Source organism: Culex pipiens, chromosome 1 (assembly GCF_016801865.2).
Source record: "Culex pipiens pallens isolate TS chromosome 1, TS_CPP_V2, whole genome shotgun sequence".
Classification (NCBI taxonomy): Eukaryota; Metazoa; Arthropoda; class Insecta; order Diptera; family Culicidae; genus Culex; species Culex pipiens.
Window position 1 is genome coordinate 63,102,041 of NC_068937.1, and position 23,383 is coordinate 63,125,423.

The following is a 23,383-nucleotide window of genomic DNA, read 5'->3' on the forward strand; positions in this document are numbered from 1 at the left end:
GCCATTGCATTACAATGGAACATCACAGGCGTTAAAGCGGCCAGGCCTACTGCGTTAAGTTTACCGCAGAGATGATTCTTCGAAGTGGATTGAGTTTGAGCATTGAGTGTTCATTGTTTTTGTATTTGTTTTCTGAGATTTTTAGAGAATTTTTCTAAGGTTGCACATTTTGCCCTCAAAACTCAAAACCGAGCCAGATCTCACGCACACTAGCTTACCATTTGTGTTTGCTGGCGGGTACAAATTTTAACCTGGAAACCCTTTGTGTATTTATTAATCAATGCAAAATTTGTTAAAACCGATTTTTGTAATTCTTGGAAAACTTAAGGGATACATGTAAAAAATCACAAAATTTCATATTACAGACAATTGGGTACTAAAGCCCTATGTCAATTTTTATGTACTACGGTAAAAAACACGATTAAAAACCATTTCTGATCACTTTTTTTCATTTTAATGCAAAATTTTTTTTCGACAAGACAACATTTTTTCGATGGATCAACTATGGTCCCCTTGGAACGAGCTGTCAAGCAGGAGCTTTTCTGTCAAGAAGGACCGCGAGGTTAATTTTTCAAAATTGATTTAAAAATCCATTTTAACGTCTTTGTGGTCGTACAAAGCGTCATTGTACTTAGAAAAATAAGCTTTATCGCTGTAAACAATAATATCAGCAATCTAAGCTTCATTTTAGGACCCAATTTATTAAATCCACTAAAAAGATGATATTCAATCACTCCTGAAAGTTTCATGAAGATATTTCATGATTAAACTAAGTAAGAGACGGTTTAGGTTCAAAATTTTGCTATGCGCAAAGCGAACTGTCAAACTTTCTTTTCGTTTTTCTCTAAACACCGAGTTGATTTACGGGTGCCACGATATATCGAGATGGAATGGTCCAAATTGGCTGAAATTTGAGGTGAAGACTCTTAAGACATATCCTGTGTGCATGACGAAGCCCGATTTTTAAATTTTGATTTTTTTTAAATACAAAAATCAAAAACTGACGTTTTTTTAATATGAAAAACACAAAAATATTCTAATCTTTTTTTTTAAATAAACTTTTTGAAAATCGGCTTTCGTCATGCATACAGGAATGGTTTAACGAGTCTTTGCTGAAACTTTGAGCCGATTTGGTCAAGGCAGCGTTGAGATATCGTGGCACCCGTTTTTTGAAACTGCTAACTTCAAATAGCCCCTGATCGCATAAATGTCCCATATGCATTTTCATCGATTTTGAGTTATTGATGCAGTTTGATTCAAAATCGTGTGCTCTTTCCAAAAAGCCTATAACATCCAGTACTTTGTTCTAGATATCAGGAGGAAATCCAGTTTTTTCGCAAAAAAATAACACGTAGCCTAATGTATGGGACAAACTTCAAATGCGTTTTTCTCAGGTTGCTGTTTTTGCATATGGGACATTTATGCGAACATGGGCAGTATATCTCGGCAATGATACAACCAAATGTCTTCAAATTTGTTTTGATAATATTTAGATGAAAATGTATATTTTAATTCCCTGAAAACAGATTTTAAGAAAATTTGAATTGTGTACTCATACCAACCTCTGACTTTTTTGTTGATTTACATGTATGTAACCCCTTAAAAACGTTTCCAGCATTTATGGTACTGAGATATATCGTTAATCTTACGTTTACGTGGCATTCCAGACAAACAGCAAGAGGTGGACATACCGTACAGCAGAGACGATACCGACGTGCTAAACCCTGCCTCTCTCAACCGGAGCCGGTCGCCGCGCAGCATGGGCGAGCGGATGTCGCAGATATCGGGCTTTAAGCGGCCACTGATGCACACCAACTCTTTCACCAGCGATCGTTTGCCAATGTACGGCGTGGACACGCCCCACGAGAGCCAGCTGGGACAGGTTCTCAACATTGTGGACACGTGGGGCATCGATATCTTCAAAATCGAAACTCTAAGCAACAATCGACCGCTGACCTGTATAGCTTTTGCTATCTTTCAGGTACAAGGGAGCTTCTACAACGTGGATTTTGTTGACTAACTTTTTACTACTCTTACTTTCACAGGACAGGGACATCTTGAACACTCTTATGATACCATCCAAAGTTTTTCTAGCGTTTATGACAACCTTAGAGGATCATTATGTTAAGGACAACCCATTTCACAACTCTCTGCACGCGGCGGATGTGGCCCAGAGCACGCACGTTCTGCTGAACACGCCGGCCCTGGAGAATGTTTTTACTCCGCTAGAGATCTGCGCAGCGCTGTTTGCTGCTTGTATCCACGATGTTGATCATCCTGGTTTAACCAATCAGTTTTTAATTAATTCGAGTAAGCATTTTTTCATGACAGTTTACTAAACTTGCGCTAAACCATTCGACAACTTTGTTTTCAGGTTCAGAACTAGCAATTATGTACAATGACGAATCCGTACTAGAAAATCATCATTTAGCAGTTGCATTTAAACTCTTGCAAAATGAGGAGTGCGACATACTACGCAATGTACAGAAGTAAGTGCTAAAACATGTTTGGTTGAACAGTTTTATGAATTTCATAAATTTTAATGAACATTGTCGAATAATTAAATCTCTGTGAGATGGTTTAAACACGAAGCTAACTAAAATTCTACTAATTGTTTCTTCCACGTTCAATTTCTAGAAAGCAGCGTCAAACATTTCGAAAGATGGTTATTGATATGGTGCTATCAACGGACATGTCAAAGCATATGACCCTACTGGCTGATCTGAAAACGATGGTCGAAACTAAGAAAGTCGCCGGCTCTGGAGTGCTGCTGCTGGATAACTACACCGATAGGATACAGGTTATTTTGTTGATCTCTGTGTAAAGATATTTGATTAAAGTCAATCTTTTTCCTTTCCCTTTTCTCACTGGCAGGTTTTGGAGAACTTGGTACACTGCGCCGATCTGAGCAATCCCACCAAACCGTTACCGTTGTACAAAAAATGGGTCTCACTGCTGATGGAGGAGTTTTTCCAGCAGGGCGACAAGGAGCGGGCAGCCGGCATGGACATCAGTCCGATGTGCGACCGCCACAATGCGACAATCGAGAAATCGCAGGTCGGCTTTATCGATTACATTGTGCACCCGCTGTGGGAAACCTGGGGAGACCTGGTGCATCCGGACGCCCAGGACATCCTGGACACGCTGGAGGAGAACCGCGACTACTACCAGAGCTTAATACCGCCGTCACCGCCCGCGCTCGACGACCCCGAGGAAAAGATTCGCTTCCAGGTGAGTTGTCAGCTTGGAAAGAATACCCTACTTTTATAGTGTGATGGGGACGCATGATAATGATACCTGGTAATTCCTATAGTGTCGATGGCCGAACTTTGAGAATACATAGTCCTAGCAAGCTAAGGCTAAGTTTGCAAATCGAAAGAACAAAAAATATGCTGATGACGGTATGTCATTAAATAATTAATGTTCAGTCAAATAAGAAATTACATTTAGATTTACCTGTTTACCTTACAGGCATACTTTGTAAAAAGTACTTTTTATGTATTATTTAAATTTTGAATTTGAAATATGTTTTAATTTGCAATATTAAAAGTTACTTCTACCTATTCGTTTAATATTTTTTACCAAAATTGAAACGGCTTTAACATATTTAATGAAAAAAATAATGTATTTCGTCACACTTTCTTTGATACACAGACATCCACAGACAGAATTTAATTTAAACCCTTTATTCTGTGTTTAAAGCTAAGCTTGGACATTCCGTAGGTAATTTTGACAAAGACATAATTAAAACATTCATAAAAAGGATTAAAATGATTTCTCCAGCCATCGTTCGGAGTTCTAAAGAGAACATCACCTCTCCGACTTTTCCCTGGAGCTTGCGGTGGAAGCAAAGCTATTTGTGCCTGGCAGTCCGAGTTTCCATTCACTACGTCGAATAAGAACAGACGCCTGAGTAATGAGACCCGCGAATCCTCAGAAATTTGAGTCTCCCCTCGTAGTGAGCCTGTCTCACTGGGTGGTTGGAGGGAAGCTTGCGGATAATCATCCTCGTTGCGGTTCTTTGCACTCTTTTGTACAAGTTTGCATCTCCAATCAGTCTGGGGGCCAAAATTTGGACGCCATACCCTAGTATGCAGCGGACTAGAGTCAAGTAATAGCATTTTATTGAAGGGCAACTACACATTTACAGTGTAAAAGTTTACTCAGTGTATTTGCTAGCAATCTCGTTTGCCAAACTCGCAAACTGTCAAACAATTTGCGAATTTGGCAAATGAGATTGCTAGCAAACAAACTTTTCCAAAAACAATATGGCGAACCAGGCAAACTGTTAAACGCAAAAAAGGCGCATGTCTTGACAAGTTTGTTTGTCATAGTCTAATACCTCCTTGATTTGGCAATCCTATGACACTTGATTCAGCCTGTTATCTGTGCAAAAACACATAATAAACGCTAAATGTAATTTGTAAGCCGAATTTAAAGATACTTCCCAAATATTATTAACCAACATACTATCGGAGATTTAACCGTAGAAAGTTGTGTTTTACCGGCCTGATTAAAAATCTGTATTAATAAAAATATTTTATTTTTTTATTTACCTTTAAATGCTTTTTAAGGGTTTGCAATGGCTGAAGGAGATTTTTTTTATTGCAAATCAATGTACCTAAAAAAGTCTTCGTCGGAAGGACGCTTAGAAGGTCCTTTTCAAATGTTCGTTACCTAGAAAATATTTCACCATGGATTTTTGACTTATTTCAATTTTAAAGTTTTCCATATATTTCAAAGAAAGCGCGCGATACTTTTTGAATCTTCACCTAAAATGATTCTTTGTGAATGACCGTGCGCCTCCATCAAAATATATGAAAAAAACTAAAAATTCGGAAAAAAATAAAAATCCATAGGTTTTTGTTATACGACGAATAAATTTTTTAGGTACATTGATTTGCAATAATAATTAATCTTTCAACTGTGGCGTGTGTCACTAAAAAATCAACCTAAATATGGGTCTGTTGAAATTGGAATTTCTTTTAACAATAAAGTCGGATTTACAAAGTTTTAAAAAGGGATTTAAGGGTTCACAGCAACGAAGGAAGTTGTTGTCTTCTTGTTTCAAATTTGTCAAACTTACGGACCCAATCCTGCAATAACGGGATTGTAAAATTAGTCAAACTTTGTTGTAAATTGCTTTGTGGACAGTACTTTAGGGGATGAATAACAAAATATTGCAATAGTAACCGTAGTTTTGAAGATACTAAAATGTCTGTAATACAAATCTGGGTGCATAAGCTCTGGTTGATGTGCACCGTTAAAGGTAAGAGATTTCTCTACACAAATGTTATACCAAATACTTTTTATAGATCGATCCAGTTAAATCTAAAGTGGAAGTGGAAGTTTGCGTAAGACTTTGTCAAATGTTGTTTTGGACTCCAAACTATTTTTCTTCGAAATATAATCTAATGATCTAATCAACTTATCACCTTTGATTTGCGGCCAAGACAGCTAAAATTGGTTTTAATGGAGCGAAGCTACGTTTTTTTTAAATGTGGTTTTTACCCTAACACGGCGTAGGTCACCCTAATGGCCAAACAACAAAATACAGGTTTAATTATTTGGGCTAAAGAACCTCCACTCCAATTTTGAACCAAATCGAAGCACTTTTATTTATTTTTCTTTAACTTCCATATTGAACTGCTGAATAAAAATATCATTAAATATAATAAAACAATTCAATTGCTTATGCCACGTTTATTTATTCACCTTCCAGATGACGTTAGAGGAGGAAAGCGCTTCAGAGAACGACGAGCCGAATCGCGAAGAGAAATCCTAAAGGATAAACTCGCATTCACGCATTCAAGCCCACTTCCCATAAATTATAAAAAAAATACAAAGAAATCATAAAATCAACTCCCATTCGCACATACACAAGCATGAGCGCAAACGCTACAACAGAAGCAAGCAAATTAATCATATACTCATTCGTAACTTAGCAACAACAAAAGAAAAAAAGGAAGAAACAATTGTTTGTTTGATACAGTGTTCGCCGGTGCCGGAAATCGCAATAGCAAAGCAAATGAACGGGCCTTTTAGTAAGAGGGTAAAAAAAGAAAGGGAGAGGACATACATTCATATTTCACACACCCACAAACACACACACACACATACAAACAAACAAAAACACACACACCCACACGCGTACGGGCAGGCTCCCTGCGTTTAATATTATACATAAAGAGAGAATTTGTAATTTGTTAATAATTTATTAGTTGAGCAACTTTTGTGAAGGAGCAGATTTGTACGATGAGTTACAATAAGTTTTTTATATATTCTGAGCTGTATATGTTGAAGTTGAAGAAATGAAAAAAAGAAATACCTACACACCACACGAATAGCAAAGTTGTATCCAAACCAAAAACATAATTTTAAATTGTAGTTTGTAAGCTGGGTAAACGATCTGCAGGAGTTTGAACCAAAAAAAAAGAGAAAACATCGGATCGCCCAAATGTTTAGAAGAAATTTTTATTTTTGTTACACCTTGTTGTTCCAAATTCGAACTAAATCGTTGTGTAAAAAAATCCTGATACCACGTGGCATGTTTTCGGCATTATTTCCCGGATATATTTGTACCCACACTCGCACACGCTGTGTATTCAAAGAGACAGCATCCTTGAGGCGAGAGCACACGCGCGGTGACAGAGAAAGCGGAAATCGTACTGAAGCATACGTTGCTCGAACAATGGGGAAAGAAAATGTGAGGAAGCACGAAGGCTACACACCTGATATTATATAGTAAAAAACCCGGACGAGGGAGGAAACTTACAACAAAACAAACAAAAAAAACTATTCTAGCGCATAAGTAGTTATTAAATAGAAGCAATATCAGAGCGAAGAAAATTAACAAAAGAAAACAAAATACGAAAGAAGTCTAAAGAGTTCAAGGAACGAGATCTCTCGCGAGCAAGGTGCAACCCCCGCGCTGATGTTCAGTTAAGTCATTCGAATCTGCGTGCTGTTTTGTCTCAGTTTCATCTTGCAAGCTAACGCAAAACAAAGAGAAACCCTGACCCGACCCACCCCAAAAAAACAAATTTTGGCAGTTTAGCACACACTCTGACACATGCATAGATAGAGCGGTGATACAAGTTTGGATAAGAAAACAAAAAGTTAAATTAAGGAAAAACAAGCTTTGATTGTATTAAAATATTCCGTAAATATTAGAATTGCAAAAAGTGATTTTATTTCAAATGATATTGATGAACTGTATTCTACGGTCAGCTCCTTACTGGAACGGCGAAATTTTTATACAAATCCCCCTTATCCTCGTGCTTGGGAGTTAAGGTGTTAAAGCCTATAAGAGCAATGTCGTACTGGCAGTGTTTTAAATGAGTGATAGAAAAAAACTATCATTTGATGATTCCTGCGCCAAAATATCAGAGGGTATAGTGACCGTACCTATAGCTTGCAAATTCTCTTTTTTTTTTGCCAGAGAGCATTCTCTTTCTATCAATCCTTCTCTTTTCCTCGTACACGCTGTTGTTTTCTCAGAAAACCGAAATGAAAGAACGTGAGGGTTTGGGAACCAACGCGAGGGATTGGGAACAAACGCGAGGGATTGGGAACCAACGCGAGGGATTGGGAACCAAAACTGCGTTGGAAAAATAGGAAATCAAACGTCAAAATTACCCCCCACTAGAGGGCGCTGAAACTTGGGGTGATGTTTTCATTATGATCTACAGCGAGTAATTTGGTTTGAAGTTTGAAATTGTTTTATTTCATCATAAAATCGACATTTATAGCAAATTATACCATTTTCAGGTAAGAAATAAATAGCTTAATTGATATAAACAAAAATATTTTTGTGATGGCCGATTTAGACTGTTCATTATCTGATTCAAAAAAAGGGAATGTTTTAATCAACCAAAACCTAACTAATCAATTGAGAATGTAGATTATTCAAGTGGACAAACATTTCTTAAAGTCACTTCTACCATAAAAGCAAAGCTCTGCTTGAAAATGGTATTTGGAATGATTTTCAAAATTAACAATCTAACCTCATTCTCGCGTGTTCAATCCGGATCTCAGAATTTTCAATGAAAAAGGCAACTTAGCAAAAAAAAGTCAATCGATAGAACTTTTTATTTCTTACCTCCTGTCAACTTTATTTTACTCCAAAAGATGAATTTTCTTTTAAAAAACCTTAAAATAGTTTTTACTTTTACAAGGTTACGTTTACGTTTTTGCGCGATAAGTGCAAAGGCGAGTGAAAACTATTTTAATGTTTTTAAAAAGAAAATTGATCTTTTGGAATAAAATAAAGTTAACAGGTGGTAAGAAATAAAAAGTTCTATCGATTGACTTTTTGATTTTTTTGCTAAGTTGCCTTTTTCATTGAAAATTCTGAGATCCGGATTGAAAACGCGAGAATGAGGTTAGATTGCAAATTTTGAAAATCATTCCAATTACCATTTTTCAAGCAGAGCTTTGCTTTTATGATAGAAGTGACTTTAAAAAATATTTGTTCACTTGAATAATCTACATTCTCAATTGATTAGTTAGGTTTTGGTTGATTCAAACATTCCCTTATTTTGAATCAGATAATGAACAGGTTAAATCGGCCATCACAAAAATATTGTCGTTTATATCAATTAAGCTATTTATTTCTCACCTAAAAATGGTATAATTTGCTATAAATGTCGATTTTATGATGAAATAAAACAATTTCAAATTTAAAACCAACTTACTCGCTATAGGTTATAATGAAAACATCACCCCAAGTTTCAGCGCCCTCTAGTGGGGGGTAATTATGACGTTTGATTGCCTATTGATTTTGTGGTGGCTTTTGTGGCTACGCTCTGTTGCGGGGGAGTGAGAGAGAAAAAAAAATGTCACACGGAATTGTGTAAACTAGAGGTGGGCAAAAAAAGAGCGAGCCGCTCAAAGAGCCGGTTCACTGAAAAGAGCAAACGAACCGTGGCTCACAAAAAAAGAACCGTGGTTCTTTTTTAAATTCCGGTCTTTTGAAAGAACCGTTCAAGATGGCATGATTTATTATATAAATATAGTTTATTGAATTTAAAAAAAAATGTTTTATTAAATTTGTTTTTGAGAATTGAAAATGCAATGCAATATTTCAATGCTTATAAAAATTAATACCAAAAGTAAATGATTTGTTGAAATGTTACCAAAAATCTGCTGAATAGTTTAGAGATTTTGAAAAAAAATAAATCCTTTTGTCCGATTAAACTTTAGCGTTTATAGACTTTATCGATTGAATCAGAATGTAGGAAAAGTTTACAGAATATTTACTCGAGATAAAATATCAGCATTATTTCAATGCATGCAGGAATAAATACAATTTTAAAATTAATAGCAATTTTCAGGCATCCTAGATTTAAGTTTGGATGCCATTCTATTACTCGAATGTTTAGGTTCGAGTAGAAATCTTGACATAGAGACCACCAAGACCTATGGTTTTCAAGGGCATCTTCTAGTTTTCAGTTTAATTTTTTTTATCAAATTATTTGTATAAGTCCAATGTGAAATAACTTAAAAAATCACACGATTCTTAAAAAACCTTTTCATCCAAATTTTGAAAAAGAGCGAAAGAGCCGTTCAAAAGAGAGGCTCTTTTTAATGAGCGAACGAAAATGAGCGGCTCCTAAAAAAGAGCGGTTTTACCCACCTCTAGTGTAAACACAAGATAGAGACCGAAAATTCTTTTAGCTGAGAATCTCGCGACGGAAAGGTGAGCATTTTGATATTTTACAACACTGCGTACTGCCCTTTTCATAAGTTGGTCCAGACTATAACTTCTTCCTCTTCTTCTTCCGTATATTCCTTGTTTTTTTTGTTTCTGTCGGTACTACTTCTAGAGTTTTTTTTAAAGGGCCAATTAGCAAAAAAATCATATTTGGCTTGTTGAAACCGCCTTGAGTCACCGAAAACGTGAACGAGCGCTCATGACTTTTTGAACTGGAACAAACATGTTCTATTTCATGGAACTTTTTTTATAAAGTCATACCACGAAGTTGAACAGAGTTGTTCTTGGTTCCTAAATTCATGTTTTCGCGAACTGATTTTCCATCATTTTATCTACCTATAATTTTGCCCTTCAAAGTCGTTAAGCTGGGAAAAAAAACACAGTTGTTAAAGTTCAACACAGAACTGACGATTTTTGTATTTATATCAAAACAAGAAATGTTGAACACTTTTTTTCTGAAAATCAACTTTTTTTGTGCTGAAAAATGATAATCAAAACATTTCATGGAAGAACGTACTGTTCCAAAAACACATTAACAATCGGTTACAAATTCTTATTCCAATGCATTGTAATGTGATGCATGCATAATGCATTGCAATGTTCAGGAAAATTCCCAATTTCATGGGTGCTTCTCAAATTTCTTTAGAACAGGCAGAAATTACTGTACTTCCAAAGCAAACATGCAGAAATCGCAAATAACGAAAGAAAATGTTATTTTGGTTCATCAATACTGAAATAGAGTGTTAGTGTTTGATCTGGGAGGAAGTTACCTTCCCTAATAAGAAGAGCTGTTTGAAATTTGAATCAACATTTTTCAGTCCTTTTTGTAATTCTATTCAAACTTGGATCATGTCAAAATTACATTCATTAATTGATGTGAATCAAAACGGAAATCGAAAGTAGAACTCGAAACTCTTTTAAACAGCGTAAAATAAACTAAGACTTATTTACACAAACACACACAGAGAATCATTACAAAAAAACAGAGACGATGCGAAAGATGAAACACGGTGCAGAACAGTTTTGCGGTACAGCAAGAGAGGGGCGGGGCAAATGAAGAACAAACTTCTACAATTATTGAATAAGACTAGCTTCAACAAAAAACTGATTGAACCGAGAATAAAACAAACCATTAAAAAATGAGGGAAACATACAACTGTCTGATTATGCTAATAGTAAGTGAAAAATATCGATGTGTAAACTAGTTTTGAGAGTTAGAAACAGAGAGAGACAAAAAACAAACACAAAAAACGTATGAGAAAATGTAACTAGAATTTCAAACAATACCGAGAACTGTGTAGATAGTTTAGATTATTGGCTAATTTATTGTTCATTTATGGTTCGTTCCTGGCTGTTCGGAAGAGAGGTGCGTGTGGTGTCTAGTGTGATTTTGAAGTTAATTATAAACGATTTTTTTTTTCAAAAATTAATGGTTTTGCAGTGGTTTAAGGAATTATTTGCAAACATGTTTTTAAAAACTAAAAAAAATAATTCTATTCACAGTTACAATCCAAACTTTATTTTAACACGATTTTTCATTTTGTTTGTCTTATCTTAGTTATTGTTCAAATCTTAAACAAAATCAACTATCACGCACCCCGGCATCGACAGCTCGGAAGACTAATGAAATTCAATGTTTCCTTTCAATTAGTAGGACAATATACCAAGTGAGGAAAAAAGGAAAAATGAAGAAGCCATACGCAAACAATTATACGAGATTCATTATGAACAAATTGTTAGTTGACAGGGAGAGAAAATATATTAAATTTTACCTGTTTAGTAGTGCTTGGCCCAGTGAGATTTGACCATCATGAGGATTCCGATCCCATCAAAACTGATGTTTCCCAACGAAGGCAGAGGACAGTGGAGTGGCATTCGTTTTTGTTGTTCGAACTGACGACACCCAGTGATTATATTTAAAAAAAAATAAACAGAAAAGAAGAAAAAACATCTCGCTCGGAAAGTTGCCCAAAATTCATCAAAATTTTGCGCAATAAAGTGCCTCTTTAACATAATCATGTATTTAAAGTAGTAAACGTAAAATATAGTCAGGTTTATAAAATGAAAGAAACGTATGAAAAAACGCTTTACATGTTAGTTATATAATCCTCGTGTATTTTGAATAAGGCGTAAAAAGGACACAATTATATTGGTTACAATTGTCGACAGATTTTTGAAATTTTCACCCTTCGACATCTTTCTGTCTCTCTGTCCTACACCGTTTATCGAAGTGATTCTACAAGTTCATGACACGCACTCATCATACAAATCGCTCATACAAAGTCACAGTCACTCACAACATCTCATTGCATCTCACAGTCACTCATAGCTTTTTGCGAGTAAATATATACAGAAATATATATGAATATGACTGTTTCACTTGGTTAGTGAACGAATTTTGGGCAACATCTTTCCACCAACTATTTATGCTACATATTGAACGGCACAATTAAGCTTAGTTAAAGTGACAAACAAACCCGTTGATGGAATGTTCCGGCGGTCAAATTTCGGGCCAAGTCTGCCAGTTGAGGAGACACTTTTCAGGCAAAACAGAGAAGGAGAAAGAGCAGAAAAACGGTTAGAAGTGAATCACACATAGATATATAAATATATTTTAGACGCTGGTCGTCGTTCTATGCAATGCTTTACAAAATAGTATATTTTTATGTTTTTCGATTTGTTGACTATTTAAGAGAAGAGGTACGAACAATCATCACATTGTTTGCGCGGAATTCGTTTCGAGAATGTCAAAACAGGATAAAATTGTACCCAGAAAAAATACATTATCATAACATAAACGAACACAAAACAAAAGTATTATAAAATATCAAGATCAAATCACCGGTATTCGAAAAAAAAAAGAGAAAATTTACTTTCAAACATAATTGGATAAAAGCGTGCTTCTGGAGAAAAATTCGACCGGATTGTTTGTTTAAGAACTTTTGCTTTTTCGTTTTCAACTTTCATTTTGTCAATCAAACAAGCAACAACAACAAAACGAGACAGTTTGAGAAAGCTATAATGTGTATGGAACAATGGTTTTACTTATTGTTAAAATAAATATGTGTTTAAAACTGTAACAGTGTAGATTCTGTCCGTTTTAATTTAATATCACATCACCTTTCAAGCGCCCATTGCTGTTGCCGAGCGCGCGCACCCTTTTTGAAGGCGTCGCGACGCCTGAGGTCGTTGCGTTGCAACAGCAGGGAGAGATTGTCACGAGTTGCGCGACATTAAATTGTCACGTTGTTGTTTTTGGTTTTCCTACGGCGTTGCATTGCATTTTTTTTATGTTTCAGATTAAATTATGGAAAATTGCCAAACCAAAGAAAAAAAATTAGCTTTCATAATTTTCATTCGTTTTATTTATTGTCTTTTGCTCACACATCACAACTTTCCATCGTAATTTGGCGGCGCGGTTTCGGGCACGATCTTGGCCACCTTTCGGGGTTCTTTCGCAAGCGTCACCGGACACTGCATTTCCGTCCAGCCAACGGGCACCATCGGGGTCGGTTCCAGGCTACGGGTGGACAATGCCACCGCCACGCCGAGCTCGTTCTCGGCCGTTGTGAGGTGATAGGTGTTGAGTTCGATTTGAGGGAGCTGGAATGAAAAATTCGGAAGTTCTAGAACCGAACTTTGGTACGGAAAATGGGACTCTTACCACTCGCGCAAGGATAACATCTCCCGGGCGGAAGCATTTGTACATTTCAACTCGATCTTTCTCGGTGGCGCGAACGTCTTCTTTCCGGAGGATGCCTCTGAGGATTGAGAAAATATTATTTCAATGTTTTACAAACTAGTAATAGAAACTATTACCTGTATGGTCTGTTCAGACAGGTTTTCCCAATGCAAATAATTACACATTTTGCAAATCGTTGATTTATAACCGTAATTTTGGCAGTCACAACATCTCCCATAACTGGAACAACGGTTTTACTTCCGAATGATGCTACGGAGATATGGTTATTCTGAGGAAAAAAGTTTTTTTTACAATTTTTGAGATCACATTTCCAGCAGCTAACACTCACCTTCTTCCGTTTCCGTATTCGAACGACCCCGGAGAGGCTCGCGTGCAAATAACCGAGTTTCTCGTAGGTTCCTTCGCCGCCAACGGTGTACTCTGTCACGGCACAAAGCCGCTGGCCTGGGACGCAGATAAAGTTGCTGCCATCGCCTGTTGATGTTGCCGGTGCAGTTTTAACCATTTTGTTCCAGTATTCCAGTAACCAGGATGATGCGGTTTACGAATCTCACGGAACCAGCTGAACACATTGAGCAGGTGTAAACAAAACTATCAACAAGTTGACAGATTGAGGCGGGAATTACACGCATAACCATAAGACCCAATGTTTGTTAAAATATTTCCTACACTCACAAGAGACCATCCCCCCTAGGGAAACTGGTCGAAGTGAATTTGACGTACACGAGTTCGACGTATCCAAACGAGCATTTACCTTTACACACAGCAAAACTTGGCAGTGTTGGCAAGCTTAAAAACAAACGTTGCCAGATCGATTTAGTCCGACCAGTCTCCCTAATTAGGGTCTCTATCCCACCCCCCCCCCCTCCCCTCGTGGACAATTTCCATACAAATAAAATCTTTTTTGAATGGAGCCCTCCCCCAAGCAAGGTGTCCACGTGGTTTAAAAATGGTCCCCAAACGAAAAAATCTAAAAACAAAATTAAGCAAAATTAACTCGCGATGGGTCAACTGTTTAATTTGTTCTGCAATTCTGCAAGTACGTAACAGCCCTATTGACCGGGTAATAACTGTTGTCGGCTGCACACCCCTGCAGCGAGCAACGTCTTACACACAGTGACATTTACCGTGAAGCAGCCCTAGCTGTCAAACTATATAAACAATAAACTTATTCTCAGTTCTATCACTCTATCGAACGCACGTGTTTTCTTATTTCTATCTCGTCCGTCTCCCTCAATTCGTCCGCCGCTCGCATAACCTCTAATAGGTTATGGGCCCAGCCCGAGCCCCACGGAGGATTGAAGGATTATTCGTTCGCGTGCTCGAGGAAGAATTTTTATTTTTGAAGAGTGATTGATTTCGAAAAGTTTCGCGATGGATTTTGCGCGAGTGACGAAATTGTCCGATGGCAACTACGAGTCGTGGGCATTTTTTGTGAAGGCGCTGCTTCGCCGTCTGAAGCTCTGGACGTACGTCGATCCGGGAACTCGTCCTGCTGGGGTGACGGTGGCTGAGTGGATGGTTGGGGATGAAGAGGCCCTAACAACGATTCAGCTGCTGGTGGAGGAAAGCCAGATCGGCTTCATCCGGGACAAGCAGACGGCAAAGGCGACGTGGGAGGCGCTGAAGGCGCATCACAGCAGGCTGCAGCGCGGATCGGAGGAAAGGGTGTTGAAAGTGGGAAGTGTTCGAAAAGTGCAGATGTGTCATCGCTGCGGGGAGCCAGTGGATTCGAAGGATTCAGGCAAAGCGAACACAAAGAAGAGCTTGAAACTGCAAAGTGAAAAAGTGCGTGAAGACGGACATGACAGTTCGTTCCCGTTTGTGAAAAGAGAAGAGCGAAGCCAGCCGAAATCGTGGGTGGTCGATACAGGTGCGACGTCACACTTGACTAGTGACAGAAGTGGTTTCGTCCGGTTTGACAAAAGCGTTTGCCCAGTGATTTCGACCGCTGGCGGGAGTGCGTTGCGCACGGAAGGAATCGGAGATTACGTGCTGCAGTGCGTTGATGGCAATGGACAAAATGTCAAGATTACCCTCACCGACGTGATCTACGCCCCGGAAGTTGAGGGAAGCTTGCTCTCGATTGGAAAACTTGCGACGAAAGGCGTGCAAGCTGAGTTTGATGAGGACAAGTGTTTGTTATTGTTCGGAAGACGAGTGATCGCGACAGCAGACAAAAGCTATGATGGACTCTATCGGCTCAAGCTGGCGAGCGAGAAGTGTGTACAGGTGAAGGACAACGAGCACAAAGAGGATTGTCTTCACACCTGGCACCGCAGATTGGGACACCAAGATCCGGAGACGATTTTTGATTTGGAACGCCAGTGTTTGGCTGCCGGAATCAAAGTGAAGAATTGCGGTCTGCTTGTTAAGTGTGAGTGCTGCGTTGAAGGACAGCTATCGCGGCCACCTGTTCCAGGCTCGAACGAAAAACGGTCCAAAGCGGTTCTTGACGTCGTTCACAGCGACGTGTGCGGTCCCATGACAACATCGCACGGCGGATGCAAGTACTACATGACGATGATTGATGATCACAGCCGGTATACCGTTGTGTATTTCCTCAAGGACTTGTCCGAAGTTGAGCAGAAGATTCAGCAGTACGTGTGTTCAGTGCAGAAGAAGTTCGGCCAGAAGCCAAGGATAATTCGCTCAGCCCGAGAAGGAGAGAATATGGCAAACGGTCTTCGGAAGATATGTGTGGAGGAAGGAATCAAGTTGGAGTTCACGGATGCTAGCAGCGTCATAGACGAGAAGAGGCGTTCGCTGAACGAGATGGGACTTCGCATGCTGTTGGACGCTGGACTAGAACGGAGCTTTTGGGCAGAGGCGGTGAACACTGCGGCGTACATTCAGAACAGACTCCCGTCTACGGCCGCAGAGACCACGCCCTACGAGATGTGGCACTGCAAGCAACCGGATTTGAGTCACATGAAAGTTTTTGGATGCAGTGCATTTGTACGAACGTCAACCCAGAAAGAGAAGCTGATTTTCGTGGGGTATTCTTTTGATTACAAGGCGTACAGACTGTTGGAACCCCCTGGGCTTTGTCATAATGAGTGTCATAGGTTTGATGCTTGTTTGGCAAAGAGTATGATTTGATTCGATGTGGAATTAAAATCGAAGTGTTCAGTATATTGCTGAAGCTTCCATTTTTACACATGGACACCACTTCATGCTGCGAGAACCCACTTTGGCGTAGTCTCAGGGCTTAATCGATGGCCGGTAAGCTGTCATCGAGACAAGGAGGTTCTCTGATAGTGGAAATATCACATTTGTACAATGAACCGCTACATATGTGATTTTTCCCTATCTTAATGTGGGTGTCAGGTTAGGATGCGGGTTTAAAAAAATAGTGTTTGTAGAATTTAGGATTTTAACTATAAATATCAACTTTTTATACTTTGCCTTTAGTTATTTAGGGACAAAATTAGTAACAGTGAATTTAGTAATTCTATCAGAATCGGTGATTTTCATTCAAGTAGCATAAAAACCATTCTGATTTGTCAAAATTTCCATAGAGTCTCGATCAATCAATAGTGAAATGATATCGGACTAAATTCGTTGATCTGTTGAACTAACGGTTGTCGAATTATGATTGTATCGACCATTGTTGCGAATCGAGGATCTACTGGAATTCTGACGAACAAATGGTCGTCTCTTTTTCAATTCACGACTTGTAAAATATCAACTGTTATTTTTTTTTTTTTTTTAAAAGAAGCCAGGTTTTAAAAGAAACGTTTTTTTTTTTGGTTAATAATTAAAATGTCGGGGATTTGAGATAAGAGTAGCTTTCGGATAGGTTGCTTTAAATCTTGTATTCAATTCAAGTTAGGTAGTTATCCGCAAATAAATATTTGGACTTATATGAATAATTGAACATTTTGGACTTATGAATTACACACAACTGTGCATTTATTCTAGAGTCAGATCCATACAGCGTCAGTGTTTATTTGGTCGAAGTGTACTAATTCATTGGCAGATCTGGTTCTAGTTGTAATGTACGACAAGACTACTGACGGACGTGACAGGACGAGGGCCCAGTTTAGAGGTTTCGACATCAACGATGTGCGGCTGGATCACCCTCCCAAAAAAAAAAAAAAAAAAAAAAAAAAAAGGCGTACAGACTGTTGGAACCAAAATCCGGCAAGGTCGTGACGAGCCGAGATGTGATGTTCTTGGAATTGGACAATGCAACTGAAGCAGTACAAGCCCAGGCCGAGGAGGTTCTTGTCCGTCTACCGCCGGTAGAGTTGAACGAGTCCGATGACGAATTCTTCGGTTTCGATGATGACACCGATGACGAGCTGCTTAATGATCCAGATCAAGAACGAGCCGAAGCTGTACGTGGACAGGAGGAGAGGAACCGAGTACAGCTTAAGAAGAAGCTTAAGGATCAACAGGAGAGAAAACCCGCTCCAGCTGGATACATCGGTATTGCAGTTGAAATGGCACCAGAGCGGCACAACAACGAAAGACATAAACCATCAACGGCGGATAGCGCTTGGATCAAAGTGCGTCGACGTTGAGAAGAAGTGTTGTCGGCTGCACACCCCTGCAGCGAGCAACGTCTTACACACAGTGACATTTACCGTGAAGCAGCCCTAGCTGTCAAACTATATAAACAATAAACTTATTCTCAGTTCTATCACTCTATCGAACGCACGTGTTTTCTTATTTCTATCTCGTCCGTCTCCCTCAATTCGTCCGCCGCTCGCATAACCTCTAATAATAACAATTCCAAACAGACCAGTTCCTACGAAAGCGTGCAATTGATTTTGACAGCAAATAAAAAAAGGCGCACGTTTATGTATACGTTGACAGCTTAGAGTTCGGCGCGCAACTGTTAGTGTGATTGAGTTGTACTGGAACCGGTTGGTGGAATTCGGATCAGGAAAGACGGAAGCGGACATATGGTCAGTGGGTGGTTTGGTGGTAAATGATTGGCAGCGATGGTGTTGCGTCCGGAATATCGTGTCTCATTGTTGTGACTCGATGCACTATACTTTACAGAAGCGTGTAATGATTTTGAAAGCGAATAAAAAAAGTTAATGTTTACGTTGTGGACAGTTGAGAGTGAACGTTCGGCGCGGAAGTGTGAGTGTTATTGAGTTGTGCTGGAACCGGTTGGTGGAATCCAGATCAGGAAATGACTGGAGCGGACATGAGGTCAGTGGGTGATTTCGTGGTTTATGATCGACTGCGTCCGAAATGTCGTATTTGATGGAGTCCCGGTGAGACCAAAACATTAAAAAAAACTTTATCTTTATAACAACATATAGGCAAATTGAATTAATCAGTACACACCAGCGATGGAATAATCATCATCAAAAGAAAATCATTGGATGTTCATCAAGAGAAAAAATCCGAAAAGAGCATGGCTCTCCTCTCTCGCGCACGAAAGATCGGTAAAAGGAATCTTAAAAAATCATTATCTTGATTATTCGGTGGAACATCTTATTCACTATTACACTTACATTTTGTACACATTTTGTAGATGGGCAATGTATGTAAATAAAGTGAAATAAATACTTTTAAGTGGTGCTGACAAGGAAATTCACAAAAAATCATCAGCAGATTGATTTTCTTGAAGAATTTCGGAAGCGATTTTCTTTTGCGTGATTTGCCTCCTCTCTCTTTCGCGGGTGAAGAAAGTTCGCTAGCGAAATTGATTTTTTTGAGATTATTCCATCCCTGGTACACACTCATTAACACTATTGAAACATGAGCCCAGAAAAAAAATAAAGTTGCTTAGAATCAAATCTGGAGCAACATTTGAAAGGGGCGGTACGACATTGCTCTTACGGCCTTTCATTACACGCGTTTAAATGGGACGAAAGGCCGTAAGAGCAATGTCGTACCGCCCCTTTCAAATGTTGCTCTGGAAATGCTTCTTGTCTTGTCTAGAACTCAATTCATTTCGGCGTCGCCGAAATTCGAGTGATCCCAGCAAAATATACAGGCAAAAATCAAAACACACTAGAGAGGTTGCCTCGATCGTGCCAATCGTGCTATCACGTGATAGGATGGTATTTATACATTTGGCTACACCACAACTTTTTGCGTTTATCAAATGATTTGAATACACTATTGTACCAATGCCTGAAATGATTCAGTCTCAATGGGTGGATGAATGAATGTCCAAGGTGCCCACTGTTGAGATTAGGTAGAGTCGGCGTCACTGAATTTCTTTGAGCAAATCTGGGCAACCGTGTTTAGTTGGCGCTTAGCTAAAACTTTTTTTAATTCATTAGTTTGGATACAATTATAGTAGAAGCTTTACTTATATTTTTTCAGTATGAGGATTACTTTTTAACCAACTTCTACGTTAATTCTCAAATGGCATCGGCTTCTTTGTCGAACTTTTGATTTCTGGTCCTTTCTTTTGCCTTTCTATCGATCTTCTTTACTCTTCTTTTTAATTCTCCTTTCTACATTTCCAATAGTTGGTAATGCCCTTAAGAAAGATTTGTTTCCACCCGACTAAACCTGTAGTGGAACGTTATTCTCGTCGCAACACCCACATTTTGACTGGGAATTACGGCGACGCCGGAATGATCCGGGTTCGAGGCAAGACAACTGGCTCATGAATTATTCGTTATGTTGTAGAAGTTACGACAGGCTACTGCCCATCAGTCGCTGCGTTCGTTCTAACAGAAATAATAGCACTCTAGCAGGATCTTGGCATAACCAGCTCTGCTATAATATTTCGTGACTGGGTGAGAGTGCTGGCTTACTACACATTGGAAACTGACTGCAATTTTTCTAAGCAAAACTCAACACCTACAACAAGATCAATTTTGGGTAAAAACTATACATCGTCATGGTAACCAAAGCAAGCTGAAATATACGTACCATCAGGTAAACTCTATGAAACGTGTAAACTAAATCTCGCAGGCCTTGCCCGCCATCACTGCAAAGGAGAGGGAGACACGCACACACGCACGTGCGCTTATTATGCATTCCAAAGAAATATGCTAAAAGCATTTTAAAACAGAAATTTTAAATGATGTGTGGAGTTTCAAGTTTAATAAATACTTTGATGGACTTTAATATGATTCAGAGACTATGATGAGTTTTAAACTGGAGCTCTTTATTCAAAATATTTCAACTCGATTTTGCCCTAGAATTACAATGTCATTAATCCTAGCGCCGACCGCACTGAACCGAAATCTTTTACATATGTATAAATAAATCACTAAACGTTGAGACGATAATGTTTTTTACAATTTAAGCGAATGAATCCTTTATATCCACGTGAGACGAAAGTCCGGATCGTTGTTCTGCATCATGACGATCCGTTGGTATAGCGTAATGGCCGGTCCGAGCTTCAGTCCAAAAGACAGGACGTCGGATTTGCGCATCAGCACCAGCGAAGGGCCGTCAATTTCCTGGTTTTGGGATAGAAAAGTCATTTTATATAGGGCTTTTGATGAGGATCTTAGTTGCTTCGTACCTGTTCCTTAAACAGATGGGCATAGTCGGGAAAGTGGTGCATAAAGTACCGATACACTTCCTCGCAGGTCCAGTTTTGAACGTTCTCAAAGCTGTCGAGACGTGGCTCAAGCTGCTTCTGCTCGCCATTTTCTACCGGGTCCACGACTTCCTCCTTAATTGTGACTGCCAGGTCGTTACTTTCATTCGCGGTGCCACCGTCCGACAGGGACAGAGAATCCTTTCGAATCTCGTTATCGCTAAACCCGGCAAATTCATCGGCGGGTGCAGCGACAACGGCGGCAACAGATATAGCTTCCTTAGCGGGAGCCTCTTTTGGCTCATCGTCGGGAGACTGTGAGCGTTTCTTCTCCGGTCGAGGGAAACACTGCTTGCACACCCAGGAACGGCTTGAACTGCTGCCGTTCTCTCCCGATTCTGGTGGCCCGTGGCAGTTCTGGTGGAACGCATTTTGGCAGTCGCAGCAGAACAGTAGCTTGCCCTGGGAAGTAACATGGGGACACGGTTAGACAGTGCGGAGGGAATAGGTAAGGGGAATTCGATACTTACGCCTCGTAAAGACTTGCCACAAACGACGCAATCGATGCACTGGAAACAACGAAAGTTGAGCTGGATCGGGAACTTACTGTACATCGGATGGGCACGCAAGCATTTAGAATGAGCTGGAAGATGAGTGGAATCTGTTACGACATCTGTTTTATGAAGACTTCAACCTGCTGAATTCACCTCTAAATGCACAATTTGAGCAATCAATCAGCTTGAATCCTCTCCGCAGCTGTTCCACCTTGTGGCACATGTCGCAGTTGCGTGCGGGGCTCGTAGGCGTAGACGTGGCCACACGCCCGACACCATCTACCGACGACGATGACGACGGTCCGTTTCCCAGCACTTTGGGCTTGGGTAGTGCCACCGGACTCTGGGTCAAACGTGGCTTAACTACGGCGTTTGATCCGTTGCTACTATTGCTACTGCTGCTCTCGACAGGTTTGTCCAGCTTGGTCGGCGATTTTGGCGGCACCGACTCCGTCTTGGACGACGTCGGGGACGCCCCAATGACGGCCGCAATCTCCGCAGCCAGGTCACTTTTGCGGACTCGCTTACGCGGCACATAATTATCGGATGGATCGAACACGACCTTTGCTTTCTGTTAGAATATAAAACCAACAATCATCAACATCATCCCGAATCAACTCAAGTTGTGTCCTCACCTTGGTCCTGGAACCAACACGCGTCGAAATGTTGGCACCATCCGACGTCGAACCGGTTCCACCGGATGAAGTCCCCGGATTCGCCGTTGCCTCTGGAGACTTGTCGCCACCGCCGCCGTTCTCCACTTCACCACCACCACTAGTTCTACCCTTAACCATCGTGAACAACTCTGAGGTGGAATCTACGCTCTGCGGTCAGTCGGTTGATCCTGATGAACCTGTGGGAACCCGTAAGTGTGAGCTCACGAGAACGCGCTGTTTTGTGAATGAGTGCACAGTGCAATGTTTGACGTCGTACCACAGACCTACGCACGAACAAAGTTGTTGACAGCAACTAACTCTTGTAGCGTGCTTCGGTACGGGTAGTTAAAATAAGGACAAATCGCCCTCCAGCGAGGATTTCCAACAGGAATTTTATGTTTGCAACAGTTTGTATTGCGCGTATCGAGAAAATATCAGTTTTGGTGATTTTCTTGTAGGGGTCTCAAAGATACGAGCGCAAGCGTTTTTCAGATTCATCGCAGCAACCGAGGCAGCAACCGTGTTGATTTCCATTTCCACTTTCCATCGCTGTCAATTTATAAAGGTTCAGAAAATAATGTTGGAACTCCGCTGGATGCAGCGGTTCCGGGGCCTTCGCGGCAGGCATGGTCTCCGTACCGGGTCGGATGAACGCACTGTGGCTGGTGATGGCTTTGTCGGGCCGATTTGTCCCTCGTTGGTGAATCGGCGGCACTTGCACCCGCTATACGAGCCCACACCCGGACCAACGGATGCTAGGTCTACCGATTTAACGAAAGCCAAAAGATCACCAAGCCCGCCGCGAAGGCCATAGAACCGCTGCATCCCCCGGTGACTACATCCCCGGTGGGAAAATGGGAATCTGTCCTGGAGATGAAATTGCACTAGAGACACTCTCAATTCAAATTGCAGAAGTTCTTTATGTTACATGACGAGTTTATACTGATTTATCAATAGGGTAGGGTAGTCATCAATGAGACACTTTTGGTTTTCAACTTTCAACGATTTTTCTAATTTTTTCATTAGCATGTTTTAATGAGCTTTTAGTTGCATTATCTTTCTTTTAATGTGTTCTAACATTGACCAAAATATGAGATCGATCCGACATCTACAGCCAGAGTTATTCAACTGTCTCATTGTAGACGCACTTGGCAGGAACAATGAGACAGCTGGGGAACAATGAGACACTTTACGAAAATCAACATTTTTCTAGCAAAACATCATGTTTTTGTATTGTTCTATTGCAGGTGACTTGCCTTGAACATTTTAGAGCAATTTTGC

The 23,383-nt window shown here is 39.9% G+C and overlaps 3 protein-coding genes across 4 annotated transcripts in view; 1 reads left to right on the top strand and 2 right to left on the bottom strand.

Moving 5' to 3' along the window:
• The window catches only part of LOC120418084 (cAMP-specific 3',5'-cyclic phosphodiesterase-like), a 29,296-nt gene extending 19,860 nt beyond the window's left edge, over positions 1-9,436 (top strand). For both annotated transcript variants that reach the window (XM_039580342.2, XM_039580344.2), the window contains exons 7-12: positions 1,668-1,981; positions 2,046-2,310; positions 2,375-2,489; positions 2,638-2,800; positions 2,875-3,231; positions 5,723-9,436. In XM_039580342.2, coding sequence (XP_039436276.1) covers positions 1,668-1,981; positions 2,046-2,310; positions 2,375-2,489; positions 2,638-2,800; positions 2,875-3,231; positions 5,723-5,785 — 1,277 coding nt within the window. In that variant the 3' untranslated portion in view covers positions 5,786-9,436. The remainder of the gene's footprint in view (positions 1-1,667; positions 1,982-2,045; positions 2,311-2,374; positions 2,490-2,637; positions 2,801-2,874; positions 3,232-5,722) is intronic.
• Positions 9,437-13,057: 3,621 nt separating this feature from the next.
• LOC120418091 (exosome complex component CSL4-like) lies at positions 13,058-14,012 on the bottom strand. The gene is made up of 4 exons (XM_039580359.2): positions 13,747-14,012; positions 13,535-13,686; positions 13,380-13,476; positions 13,058-13,318 (listed from the first exon to the last, which is right to left on the bottom strand). Exons 1-4 carry the CDS (start codon positions 13,921-13,923, stop codon positions 13,103-13,105), a joined length of 642 nt encoding a protein of 213 aa, XP_039436293.1. The 5' UTR covers positions 13,924-14,012; the 3' UTR covers positions 13,058-13,102.
• Positions 14,013-20,490: 6,478 nt separating this feature from the next.
• On the bottom strand, positions 20,491-22,921 carry LOC120418096 (histone acetyltransferase KAT6B-like). Its single transcript, XM_039580364.2, has 5 exons — positions 22,082-22,921; positions 21,600-22,017; positions 21,423-21,535; positions 20,875-21,354; positions 20,491-20,809 (listed from the first exon to the last, which is right to left on the bottom strand). Exons 1-5 carry the CDS (start codon positions 22,238-22,240, stop codon positions 20,666-20,668), a joined length of 1,314 nt encoding a protein of 437 aa, XP_039436298.1. The 5' UTR covers positions 22,241-22,921; the 3' UTR covers positions 20,491-20,665.
• Positions 22,922-23,383: the final 462 nt, after the last annotated feature.